Consider the following 13,142-nt stretch of genomic DNA (forward strand, 5'->3'; position numbering starts at 1 on the left):
CTCCAGTGAGGGGATGCCCTTGGCCATGGTCCTGCCAGGTGCAGACCTAGGCCTGTGACCCCTCATCTTGACTAAGCACAAGTACTTGCCACCGCCATCACTGCCAAGTAACTTAGGCATCTCTGTGTCCCCACTGATGAGCCCACAGGTTCTGCCTGGCGTGGTCATCTTCCTCTGTCCCCCTAGCATAGCTGGGCACTGCCAGTGACCTGTGCCCACTGCTGCCAACAGATGTCTTAGTTCCTGAGTGTGGGCACCTCCTCCCCTGTGCCCTCTCACTGCCACTTGTGGACCTCCTTCCTGTCCACACCTCCTCATGAGGATGCTAAACTGCTGCCCAGCTCCCTGCTATCCACCTCTGTGCTAGAACTGTCCTCCAGGAAGTGGACAGCCCCTTCTGCGCTGTGCCCCCCATCCTACAGTGTTCCTCTTGAAGCTAAGGAGTAGCTGGCATCTCCTTAGTGTGCAGTCTAGATCCCCACCCCCTCCCCCAGGCGGGGTGGGGGGAGCCAGTGTCTGCCTCCTTATGTGACATTGTGTTCGCTCCCTTGTTATTTATTTATTTATTCACGTGTTAATTTATTTACTCATTTGCTAATTTGATTTCTCGTCTGTCTGTTCATTTTGCCCACCCATTCCTTTATCTGCCCCCCTCCCTCTACTCCCACTCTCCCCCACCTGGCAGGGAGGAAGGAGGAGGAGCAGGAGGAGGCAGGGCCCCTCCACACCAGCTCTGGTGGTCCCTGCCCGAGTCTGACTCCATCAGCCGTCAGCTGCAGTACTTGAACCTGGCCCCTTGCTGGGTGAGGGCAGGAGGGCCCGCCCCAGAGTGGGAGAGGGACCACTCCAATCTCCAGTCTGAGTTTCCTTCTGAGTTTGTGCTGTCGGCCGCAGGGGGAAAGGAGGCCCCCCCGTGGCGCCCAGTCCTCAGCAGGGCAGCTTAGCCGGCACTTCTGCCTTCTCAGGGAAAATAACAACCCTTCACCCCTCTACGTGGTCCCCCTTCTCTCCTTATGGTCCCCTTCCATATTCTTCAGTGTGGCCAGAATCAGAGACCCCTCATTTTCCCAGAGAAAATTCCAGGGTCTTGTGTGTGTGAGTGTGTGTGTTGTGGGGGGACAAGTTTTATAATCACTCCCGAACAGCTGGGTTTAAAAAGAAAATAGAGACACTCACTTTGGCTGCTGATGTGTGTGTGGTAGGGGCAGGGGACCCCGTGGACACGCAGGCATCCCTGGTTGCAGGAGGTGAAGTACCAGGATATGTGAGCCAGCAAGGCGTGAGGGGGCCTACACAGCTCTCCTCGGGCATCCGTCTACCCCAGCGTCCCCTCAAGCTGGTTCTGTGATGTCACTGTTAGTCACAGCAGAAGAGTGGTCTGCCCTGGTTGTGAGGCTGTCAGGAGGCGATGGTACTCCTTATGAGGACCACACAAGGAAATGTCGGCACACATGAGAACACAGACATGAACTATTTTTAAATAGTGGTTCTATGGAGACCGTGGACAAGACTGCCCTGGCTGCCCTATCTTCAACTCCCCAGAGACAGGAGGAGTAGGGGGAGAGAATTAATCAGCCAGGCTGGGATTAAAGGCTTAGGGAATCTTAGGAGCCAGTTGAGCGGATTGGATGCCCCAAGGGCCACTGGTGCTGCTGGGTGGCCAGTGTGGGATCAGACACAGATTTCGGGGTCCTGTGTGACATGCAGGAGGGAAGGGCGCCAGGGACTGGGGCTGGATGACAGGTGGGGAGGGCAGAGGCCAGGCTGTGTGGGCAGCTGAGGGGCCAGGGAGGAAGATGGCATGGGGTGCAGGGGTGGTTCGGGTCAGAGAACAGAGGTGCATCTCAGGATACGCTCAGCACCCGCATGATGTTGGTATATCCTGAGCCAGGTCGCCAACCAGTCACCACAATCACCAGGTCCCCAACATGGATAAAGCCACGGAGCTTTCCTGGAGGAGGAGAAGAACATGAGGGCCCCAGGCCAAGTCCATTCTGAGAGCCGGTCACCTGCCTCCATTCCTCCAGGGCCCCATGGAGGAAACTGACCACAGGTGTGGTGGCTTGCAGCAGACAACAGTGCCCAGCACCAGTGAGGCAAATCAAAGCGGCTGTTACCGATCGTGGGCGGGCACGGGGTGTGCTGTTGCTAAGCAGCAAGCCTGGCCCCCTGAGTGGCCAGGCTGAGAGAGGTCAGGCTTGAGCTTGCCAGATTGTCTGATTTTAGTTCCAGCTGGAGGTGGGGGTGCTGTGCATTAAGTTCTCCCCCAACCGCCCCTGCCTTTGCCTCTGGCTCATGATGCTATTGACACCAGGCTTTAGCCCTGTGCAGGGACAGCAGCTGGGCAACATCTGGATAGTCCCATCTCTCCTCCCACCTCCTGGTTCCTCTCTTTCCTTAACATGACACCCTCCTCTTCAAGTAGCAGTGGGAGGCTGCATGGAGGAACTGATGGATGCCAGACCAAGGATGAAGGAAGAACTGGATGGCTTACCGCTTTCGATGCCAAATTGCACTCGGCGGTCCACATCGTCTGCCCACACAGCTTCAGGGGGTTCCCGGTACAGCAAGGGGAACACACCCCGGCACAGGTGGACCTGGCGGGCAGCCTGGGCAGAGCGGGTGACAGCAATGACTGCGGCCCGAGGGCGATACCGGGACAGGAGCTGGGCTGAGCTGCGGGAGGCAGGCAAGGTTAGCCCAGGCAGTGGAAGGGCAGGGGGGCCGGTGAACCAGGGCCCCGTGGCTGGTTCCAGGCCTTGCCAACAAGCTGTTGTGCTGTGCAAGTTTCTCTGGGTCTGGTGTTTCTCACTGTGAGCCCTTCCTGCCACACAAGGAGGATATGAAATTGCAAGGATACAGCAAATAAGATAAGGAGGGGGGAAAAGACATGGAGAAGGACAGACAGGTATTTGGCAACAGCAATTAAGATGCCACTTGGGACCCCACATCAGAATAACTGGGTTCAAATTCTGGTTATGCATGTTTTTCAGTTTTAAAAAAATCACTAATTTATTTTTTTTATCTGAACTATAAGGGAGAAAGAGAGATCTATCTGTTGGTTCACTCCCCCAGATGTTCCAAGCAACTAGGGCTGGGCCAGGCCAAAGGCAAGAGCTGGAAACTCAGCCCAGGTCTCCCTGTGAATGGCAGGTACTTGAACCACCACCTGCTGCTTCCCGGGTGTGCATTAGCAGGAAGCTGGAATGGAAGCAGAACCTAGATCTGAATCCAGCATGCTGTTATGGGAGGAGGGCATCCAAAATAGTCTTTTTTTTTTTTTAAAGACTTATATATCTATTTGTTTATTTATTTGAAGGGCAGAGTGATAGAAATGGAGGAAGAAACAGAGATCTTCCATCCTTTGGTTCACTTCCCAAATGCCTGCAATCAGCCAGGATTGGACCAAGCTGAAGGCAGGATCCAGGAACTCCATCCCAGTTTTGCACATTAGTAGACAAACATTTGGACTGGTTTCCACTGCCTTTCTAGGTGTATTAGCAGCAAGCTGGTGGTAAGCACAGCAGCTGGGACTCAAACTGTCAATCTGATATAGAATACAAGAATTTCAAATGGTGGCTTAACTTGCTATGCCAAACACCCACACCTGGCTCTGCTTCGGATCCCAGCTTTCTGCTAAGAAAAATAAGTAAACTCATGCAAAATAGGTTATTAGTGGTAGGTGTTGTGATGGGCCCAGCTAAGCCCCCACTGGGCATGCCCACCTCCCTTATAGGAGTGTCCATGAGTCCTGACTGCTCTGCTTCCCCTCTGGCCTCCTCCTAAACACAGCAGGGAGACAGCAGCAGATGGGCCTGTACTTGAAGTACATGACGTCAGCCACCCACATAGGAGACCCAGTGACTTCTACTTGGATCATCCAAGCCAGTTGTGGACATTTGGGGAATGAACCAGCAGATAAGATTACACTGTGTGTGCCATTCTTTCAAACAAATCTACAGGATAAATAAAGTTGGGACTGATGTGGTGGCTCACCAGCTAAATCCTCCACTCTGTGATGCCAGCATCCCATATGAATACCAGTCTGTGACTCAACTGCTCCACTTTTGATCCAACTCTCTGTTTTTTGGCCTGGGAAAGCAGTGGAGGATGGCCCAAATCCTTGGGACCCTGCCCAATAGGAAGCTCCTGGCCCTACTGAGAATATACATTTGCACAATCCTTAACCTCCATAACAGTACTGATGTCTGTTAGTGCTCCTAGTGCCACAGCGATCACGTGACACCTCACTGTGAACCCAAGCAAGACTCAGGGACAGCAGACTTGCACTCAGCCCTCCAGGGCCTTTCCCGGCCCCTCAGCCTCAGAAGGCTCTGATGCACTTGCTCTAAGTTCTAGGAGCCCAAACAGCCTTGAAGCAGTACACCTGTTGAGGCCGCCACCTCCCTGCAGCCTGCTGGAGCATACTGGCAGCATTCCAAGACCAACCTCTCTCCCAGCCTCCAGATCTGAGAGCCACCACTCTTCTTACTCCACCTCCCCTGACCCCAGCCCCCCAGTCTTGTCTGTGCCAGGCCAGGGTCTCCTCACCGGCCAGTTGTTGTCAGCACAATGATGGCAGCAGCACAGCACTTGAAGGCAGCCTCCACAGCGCCGATGGCCGTGACCTCAGTGGGATCGCGGCTCAGAGGTGCCGCCCTGCGTAGCTCCTCGAACAGTTGCCGGTGGTACACAGCAGCCTCTGCCTCACGGGCAATCTGCAAGATGCCAAGAAGTCAGGTGCCTGGGAAGGGTCATGGCAACCCAGAAGGAGTTTTTGCCTCTGGTGTGGAGTTGCGTACCGCATGCTGCATCTTGACAGCCTCCACGGGGAACTTGCCCTTGGCCGTCTCTCCGGACAGCATGATGCAGTCGGCCCCATCCAGCACAGCGTTGGCCACATCGCTCGTCTCTGCCCGTGTTGGCCGGGGCTTGGTGATCATGCTCTCTAGCATCTGACAGGAGGTGGGTAGGCAGCAAGGAGCAAGGTTGGGGGGAACACAAAGGATGCCAGATGAATCAGGAACCCTGCCCAAGCTACTTCTCTGCCATGTACACTCTGAGAGAGCCCTGACAGCTAGGGTCACAGCCCCACAGTCAGTGGGTACCCTTGGCTAGATTTATTCACCTGCTGATGGGGCGAGGGGGTCACAGCACATTTCTGCCTCACTCTGCTGACTGTACAGCCAAGAGTGCCCTGGGTCTCGGTGGGAGGGGGAACCCACTCTCAGCCTTCTCTCTGCAGGACCACTCCCAACCTACTCCTCCACCCCTGCCCCCCCCGCCACCGGCTTCCTGCAGCACACCTGTGTGGCACAAACAACAGGTTTGCCCGCCAAGTTGCAGCGCCCGATCATCATCTTCTGGGCCAGGAAGACCTTCTCAGCCGGAATCTCAATGCCCAGGTCGCCACGTGCCACCATGATGCCATCGCTCACCTCCAAGATTTCATCAAGCCTGAGCGAGGCATAGGGGATTCAGGGTTCAGGCAGAGCTAAGAGACACGCTGGGAGAGAAGAGGAAGAGCTGGTAGTGGGGTGCAGCTAGGGTCTCATGAGACAAAGAGCAAAGCTCACTTCTTGACGCCTTCGTGATTCTCGATTTTGCTGATGATCTTGATGCCTAGTCCTTCGGGCCCCAGAGCAGCGCGCACAGCAGCCACGTCGCTGGCTTTGCGAACGAAAGAGGCAAACACGATGTCCACGCCCTGCTCCACCCCAAAGCGCAGGTCCTTGATGTCTTGTTCCGACAGCCCAGGCAGGTCCACCTCCGCGCCTGGCAAGTTCACACCCTTTCTGCTGCCCAGGAAGCCGCCGTTCTCCACCAGGGTCACCAGCCCCTCTGGGCCTGCAAGCACACAATGGAAGCGGCTTCCAGTCAGGCGGCCGACGGGGTCCCAGCCTGGTTCTGATGACAGTGAGGTCAGGTTCTCCCCGTCCTCGCTCAGGGACCCCTCCTCGCACCGAATGGCTATGGGGGGCCTCCTGCCACCCAGGGTGATTGCCCCCGGTGTTCCACCACTGGGGGACCCCAGGGACGGGTGGAAGGTGCGCCTGCCTGGGGAATGGTGAGGGCAGGAGGACGTGCGCACCGATTTTCTGCACCACAAGCGAGATGAGCCCGTCGTCAATGTAGATACGGCCCCCGACTGCCACGACACGGCTGATGTTGGGGTAGTCCACCCACACGGTGCTCGCGTCCCCCCGAGTCTGGAAGGCCGGGTCCACAGTCACCAGCACCTGGGAACCCTTCACCAGCTCCACCTCGGCCTCAGGGCCCTAGAGGAGAAGCGCAGTGGGACAAGGATGTGAGCCTGGAACCTAGCGCCCCAGTCCTGCCCCTCGCCCAGACTCTGCAGCCCTTTCTCCTCACGGACTCGGTGCTGCCAGGCGGCCTCTCACCCCCTGCAGGACTCCAGTGCGGATCTCAGGTCCCTTGGTATCCAGGGCGATGGCCACCGGCCGGTAGCTGAGTGGAGACGTCGCAAAGCTCTCCACTGCCTCCCGGATGTTGGCGATGGACTCAGCGTGGTACTGGGAGCGAGGGATAGGTGGAGAGGGGGAACCGACCGTGAATTTGAGGGCCAGGTGCCTAGGATTTGGGGGCCTCCGCGGGAGCCCCACCCACATCCCCTCCATCTCCAACCCCTCCTTGCCCCACACCTCATGGGAGCCGTGGGAGAAGTTGAGTCGGGCGATGTTCATCCCAGCTTTGATCATCTCCTTGAGGCGCTCCACAGAGCGAGATGCTGGCCCTGTAACCCGAGATGGTACTCACCCAAACCTGGGTGACAAACTCATGGCCGCCCTGCTCAACCCCTGCTCGCAGGTCACACAGCCTCCCTTTCCCTCTCCATGGGGAGGCAATACTGTGGGATTCCTGGAAGTGGTGTCCCCTGCAAGGCCTGAGGTAACTTGGCAAAGTGTTGCAGGTTAGGGGCAGACTGGGGCGGTGCAGCAGTGGTATCTCTGGTTAGAGCTCCAGCTGTTCTACTTCCCATCCAGCTATCTGCTAATCTGCCTGGGAAAGCAGTAGAGGATAACCCAAAGCCTTGGGACCCTGCACCCACCTGAGAGACCTGGATGAAGCTCCTGGCTTGTGGCTGGGACCTAGCCATTGAGGTCATTTGGGGAGTGAACCAGCAGATGGCAGTTGTCTCTCTTGTAACCGCCTCTAAACTGTATAAGGCTGCCTCCACATGCTGATCCTGCCTCCTCCACCCATCTTTCTTTCTTTCTGAACATTTATTTTACTTTATTTTATTTTTATTGGAAAGGCAGTTATACAGAGAAGAGAAGAGACAGAGAGAAAGATCTTTTGCCTACTGCTACATTTCCCAAGTGGCCATAACAGCGAGAGTTGAGCTGATCTGAAGCCAGGAGCTTCTTCCAGGTCTCCCACATAGGCACAGGGTTTCAAGGCTTTGGGCTGTCCCTGACTGCTTTCCTAGGCCACATGCAGGGAGCTGGAAGGGAAGTGGAGCATCTGGGATATGAACCGGTGCCCATATGGAATCCTGCCACATGCAAAGTGAGGATTTAGCCACTAGGCTACCACAACAGGCCATTCTTGGGCCTTGCAGACCTCCACTGCTTTCTTTTTTTTTTCTTTTTCTTGTATCTTTCCCAGCCACATGTAAGCCTGCTGCTATTTTTCATCCGTTCCAGTCCTGGTTCTTTCCATTAATTAATTAATTTATTTTCATTGCAAAGTCAGATATACAGAGAGGAAAAGAGAAAGAGAGGAAGATCTTTCATCCGATGATTCACTCCCCAAGTGACCACAATGGCCAGAGTTGCAACAATCTGAAGCCAAGAGGCAGGAACCTCCTACAGGTCTCCCACACGGGTGCAGGGTCCCAAGGCTTTGGGCCGTCCTCTACTGCTTTCCCAGGTCACAAGCAGGGAGCTGGTTGGGAAGTGAGGCTGCAGGGGTTAGAACCTGTGCCCATATGGGATCCTGGCATGTCCAAGGCGAGGACTTTACCTGCTAGGCTACCGTGCCAGGCCAAGTTATTTTAATTTCACTAATGTATTTGAAAAGGCAGCAGAGAGAAAGTAAGACAAAGAGAGAGCTCTTTCATCCTCTGATTCCCTCCCCCAAATGGCCGCAACAGTTAGATCTAGACAAGCTCTAATCTAGGAACTGGGAACGCCATCCGGGTCTCCCACGTAGGTACAGGGGCCCAAGCACTTAGCCACCTCCAGCTGCTTTCCTAGGTGCGTTAGCAGGAAGCTGAACGGGAAGCGAGTAGCAGAAACTGGAATCTGTATTCTGACACAGGACATCAGCGTCTCTTGGTCGACCTGCCATGCCACAGTGCCACCTTGCTCTGCCACCACCCTAGTCTTTGTTCTTTGCTCAGCAGCACACCTGCTTGCAGGAGTCACCTGGACCTGCTGCCTCCACTCCCCCTCTACTCATTCTCCCCTGAACCTCTTCCAGGCACATGTTGGCCTATTTCTCCTAATTGCCCCTGGTCAAGGTCATCAAGAAACCCTGGGTTGGTGGCTAAATATGAGGGTTTAATTTTTTTTGTATTAAAAATATGCAGGACCTGGCACGATACCCTAGTGGCTAAATCCTTACCCTGTATCTGCCAGAATCGCATTTGTGTGCTGATACGTGTCTCGGCTGCTCTACTTCCCATCCAGCTTGTGGCCTAGCAAAGCAGTGGAGGATGGCCCAAAGCCTTGGAACCCTGTGCCCACGTGGGAGACCCAGAAGAAGCTCCTGGGTTCAGATCAGCTTAGCTCTGGCCTTTGTAGCTACTTGAGAAGTAAACCAGAGGATGGAAGATCTGTCTGTCTCTCCTTCTCTGTGTGAATTTACCTTTTCCAATAACAAATAAATTAATTTTTAAAAAATGCAATGTTTTATTTATTTCAAATATAGAATGACAGTTTCCATTCTCTGGCTCATTTCCCATTGGCTGCAGCATCCCACCTGTACTCTCCTGCAGAGTTTCCCTGGCCTTGTGGCTGAGACACCACCTCCACTCAGGCAGCTCCCAGATTTCCAGCTCCAACCCAGACCTTGCTCCCAAGCCCAGAGCTGCAGCTCTGCCCGCCTATTCCATATCCCTTCTAGATGTTTCCCATGCTTTGCAAACTCAGCACGTCCTAACACACTCCTGATCTCCCCACAAAGTGTCCCACCACCTGCTAAAGCATCCTCCCGGGCCCTCAGACTAAAAGCCTTGCAGTCAGCCTGGCCTCCCTGCTTCTTCGCCCACACCTCAAGCAGATCTGCTCCATCAGGGCCTGCTGGCAGCTCTCCCTTCAGACCACATGCAGGATCTGACCACTTCTCACCACCTCCGCGGCCACCACTTGGGCCGAGACAGAAATACTGCAGCAGCCGCTTCTGCCCTGGCCCTCGCCCCCGCCCCCCTCCAAACTATTTTCAATCCAGCAGCCAGGGTGATTCTCCCAGAATGGAAGCCTCAGCTTGCCTGCCCCCTGTGCTGTAGGTCTGTTTCCTTTGGAGGGGGACACAATTCAAACCATTGTGGGGGAGTCCCCCTTTATTAGTGTTATTATTTTATCTGAAAGGCAAGGGTCACACAGCAAGAGACAGAGAGAGATCCTCTACCTGCTGCTTTACTCCCTAAATGTCTGCCACGGCCAGAGCTGCGCCAGTCTGAAGCCAGCAGCCAGGAGTCTCCTTCCAACCTTCCATGTGGGTGCAGGGGCCCATCCTCCACCACCTTCCCAGGTCATCAATGGGGAGCCATATTGGAAGTAGTGTCCAAGACTGAAATCAGTGACTATATGTCATATTTACTTTCTTTCTTTTTTTTTTCTTACCATTGACTTTATGGGATGTTGGTGCTATGGGTGGAGGCCCAGCCCACTTCGCCACAGCACCACCCCCCTCCTACCTCCGACTCACATTCTGAAAGTGCAAAGATGCACTGATGGAGGATGCTTGCTGATGCTGTGGTTATGTCTCCTCTGGGGACACCCGCAGCCCACTTCACCGTGCTTGGTTCTAGCTGCAGCGACTCTGCCTCGGAGTCAGCTGCCTGCTAAGGCACACCCCCAGGAGGCAGCAGGTGGTGGCCCAAGAGCTTGGGGTGCTTGCCTTCCATGTGGGAAACCCTGCTGGAGTTCCTGGCTCCTGTTTCTATCCCAGCTGTTCAGGAATTTGGAGTGAGGGGCCTGTACAGCAGGTCACTCTTTCTCCCCTCTCCCACTCTCCACCACTACCTTTCAAATCAAATGAAATAAATAAATATTTAAGAGGCTGCACTTGAACCCATCTTCCTGCCCCTCTACCCTGAAACAATTTCTTGCTGCTCTGGCTTCCTTGCTCTGTCTGCCCCCACCTCCCGGTATGCGCCCTGCCCCATTATGTCTGATTCTTCCCTCTCCTGTCTCCTTGACTCTCTGCTCAGGCTTCATTTCCCTAATAACAGGGACCTTGATTGCTATTTAGGGGCAGCAACCACTCTCCTCCCCTTCAGCACCCCATGAAGTCTCTTACCACATTCTATTTTCTTTTTTTCCTCATAGCATCACTTTCTAACATGCTAAATGATTTACTGTTTAATCATTTATTGTTTATTACTTATTGCCCCACCCAACTAAACTGTCAGTTCCTCCAGGGAACGTGTGTGTGTGTGTGTGTGTGTGTGTGTGTGTGTGAGAGAGAGAGAGAGAGAGAGAGAGAGAGAGAGAGAGAGAGAGAGAGAGATAGAGAGCGAGAGAGAGAGAAAGAGCGCCACCCTCAGGGCTCCAACCCTGATGAGCAAGTACTCCACTCACAGCTGTTGAATGAATGGCCTCAGCCAGGGCCAAACAGAGACATCTACAAGGAGACAACGGTAAGGGAACGCCTTCAGAATCAACTCCCCTCCACCACGCCCAGGGATCCCTCATGTGGGGGCTGGGACAGTGCTTACCGATGGTGGCGATGATGCTGGTGCTACGGGCAGCCACGGGCTCTGAGTCAATGTCCAGCAGGCAGAGGTGTTCCAGGAAGGTGTCTGCCATGGCTGCCGGTAGTTGCTGCTGCTGGAAAAAGGTCGTGCCCAGCTCCTGGGTGAGCTGGGCTACACTGGCTCGCCGCAGGTACCCAGCTGGTCCTGTGGTGGCGGGGACATAGAAGATCAGGGGCTGTGAGGAGGGGCTGCCTGCCTTTCCTCTGCGCATTTGCCTCCCTGCAGACTTCTTGGTCCTTCCCTGTGCACCGGGGCATACCCGGAGTGGTTCCGGGGAGCTAAGCATCACAGGCTCACAATACACTAACACCAGCATCCTACCAGGCACTTCCCCTAAAGCACTTGGGACTCAGTCCCATTTTACAGACAAGGAAGCAGAGGCTGATAGGGATGCAGTAAATCACCCCCAGATCATACAGCTTCTGACAGAAGGGCTGCAATCCAAGCTTCAGTCTGCCTCTGGGCTGCAGTTCTTGGCCATGAAGTTGTGCTAACTCCTCCAACTCCGGTCTTCAGCTGCCTGCTCCCCACAGCCTCAGCCCTCCTGATGCCAAGCCCCACAGGGGTCTCCTCATTGTGCACATTCAGAACCCCCTAGCTGCTCTCTCAAGGTTCCCCTTTCCTTCTTCCCCTCCAGCTACCTGTTCCCCACCACCTTCTCTAGGTTCCCCCAGCCCATCTTAGCACTCCCCTCTAGGCCCAGGTGTTGCAATCCCTTGAGCAGCCCACCCCCAAGAAGCCTGGTCCCCAGGCGCACCTTCCATGCAACTAGCACACTTTGCAGCCTCTGCAGGTCTGCTTGGCAGTGTGAGGCTGTCAGAGATAGAAGCCTGGCTGGGCAGGGCAGCAGAAGGGGGGAGTTTGGGCCTGGAGACTAGTTAAAGTGTCACTAGTGTCTTTGCCGGCAGCGGCAGCCCTGTATGCCAAGGGCCAGAGTCCAGCAGCCACAGGAGTGCCCCGTGGCACCCATGCGGCAGCCTCATCTCTGGCTTGCCTGTGAGTCCTGGGACAAGACGCCTTGACCAGGGTCCAGAATTTATAGCAGGGGAGCCTCTCACAGACCTGGATCCCCCAAAGCCTCCTACAGTAGTGGGAGTCCCCTCTACCCCTACTCCAGATTCCTGCCCTCATTGCCCCCTAGGCTTCCATGTGCACGCGCTGCTTGCCCCTTACCTCCTGGAGCCCCAATCAGGAAGGATTTGGCTAAGTCTTTTTGGGACTTAGAGACCCATGACCACAGCGGCAGGGGTGGTGTGTCCTCCTGCACTGACATGTTCCCGATGTGGAACTGGGACCTGCAAAGCGGGAGGGTTTGCTCACAAAACTGATGGTCTTATCTAAGGGAGCCAGAGAATAGCACAGGGGCACACCCAGCAGGCAGCCCCGTCCCCACACTCGGTCCCTCCCCCAGGTCTGCCCACTTGCTGCTCCCCCACCCTGCTTCCTCTGTCTGATACCCGTCCTCCTTCCCAGGGGAGTCACGTTGCTCATACACTTGACCAGAGCTGCTGCTTCTGTGGTTGGACACCAGGGACCACAATGTCTTCTTTGTACTTGACAGAGGTCATACTTCTGTGAGTCTGGGCCCACTTTCAGAAAAGGAAGGGGATCCCGGGGACGGGGAGGCGAGTGCAGCCCACGCCCTGGGTTCTCTTCCACATTTTGCTCCTGCAAAGGCAGCAGCCTGGGTCACACTGACCCCACTAGTCTATTCCTGTGGACTTGAACCCAAGCTGGGGCCGTGAGCAGTGTCAGGCATTGATACAGGTTTCTAGATGATTTCTGAAGTGCTCAAAGAGCATGCTGACTGTGGCCATGGCCTTTGAACTCTCACAGAGCCCCTCACTGCAGACACACCCAACCGGATGGGTTTTGGCCTTTGCCACCTGCCATGAGACCTCAGGGCAGCTCCCTGTATATGGAAGTTCCCTCTTGCTGGGTGTCTTTGCTTCATGCCCCACAGGAGGGTTTGGGGTGCTCCCCTATGGGCACTCCTCTGCCTTCACTTTGCAGCTTGCTCCAGCTGTGAAGAGACCTGGACAACACCCCAGTCATCCTACCTTTGGGGATCCCTTGCCCATTCACCCTCCTCTGTGTCAAGCCCTGAGGACACAGGGATGGTGAGGGAAAATGATAACTAAGTCATAGAAATATACAGCTGCAAGCTTTGTATAAGTGTTATGAAGCAACGGATGAC

At 55.0% G+C, this 13,142-nt stretch overlaps 1 protein-coding gene across 1 annotated transcript; it reads right to left on the minus strand.

Annotated features, from left to right (window-relative positions):
- Positions 1-1,787: 1,787 nt before the first annotated feature.
- On the minus strand, positions 1,788-12,234 carry PKLR (pyruvate kinase L/R). Its single transcript, XM_040998576.1, has 11 exons — positions 12,119-12,234; positions 10,907-11,089; positions 6,663-6,754; positions 6,402-6,533; positions 6,092-6,278; positions 5,577-5,847; positions 5,307-5,457; positions 4,803-4,955; positions 4,552-4,718; positions 2,495-2,676; positions 1,788-1,951 (listed from the first exon to the last, which is right to left on the minus strand). Exons 1-11 carry the CDS (start codon positions 12,216-12,218, stop codon positions 1,845-1,847), a joined length of 1,725 nt encoding a protein of 574 aa, XP_040854510.1. The 5' UTR covers positions 12,219-12,234; the 3' UTR covers positions 1,788-1,844.
- Between the last annotated feature and the right edge of the window lie 908 nt (positions 12,235-13,142).

The sequence above is a fragment of the Ochotona curzoniae genome, unplaced genomic scaffold, assembly GCF_017591425.1.
Source record: "Ochotona curzoniae isolate NIBS_2020 unplaced genomic scaffold, NIBS_Ocur_1.0 scaffold_1037, whole genome shotgun sequence".
NCBI classification, from domain to species: Eukaryota; Metazoa; Chordata; class Mammalia; order Lagomorpha; family Ochotonidae; genus Ochotona; species Ochotona curzoniae.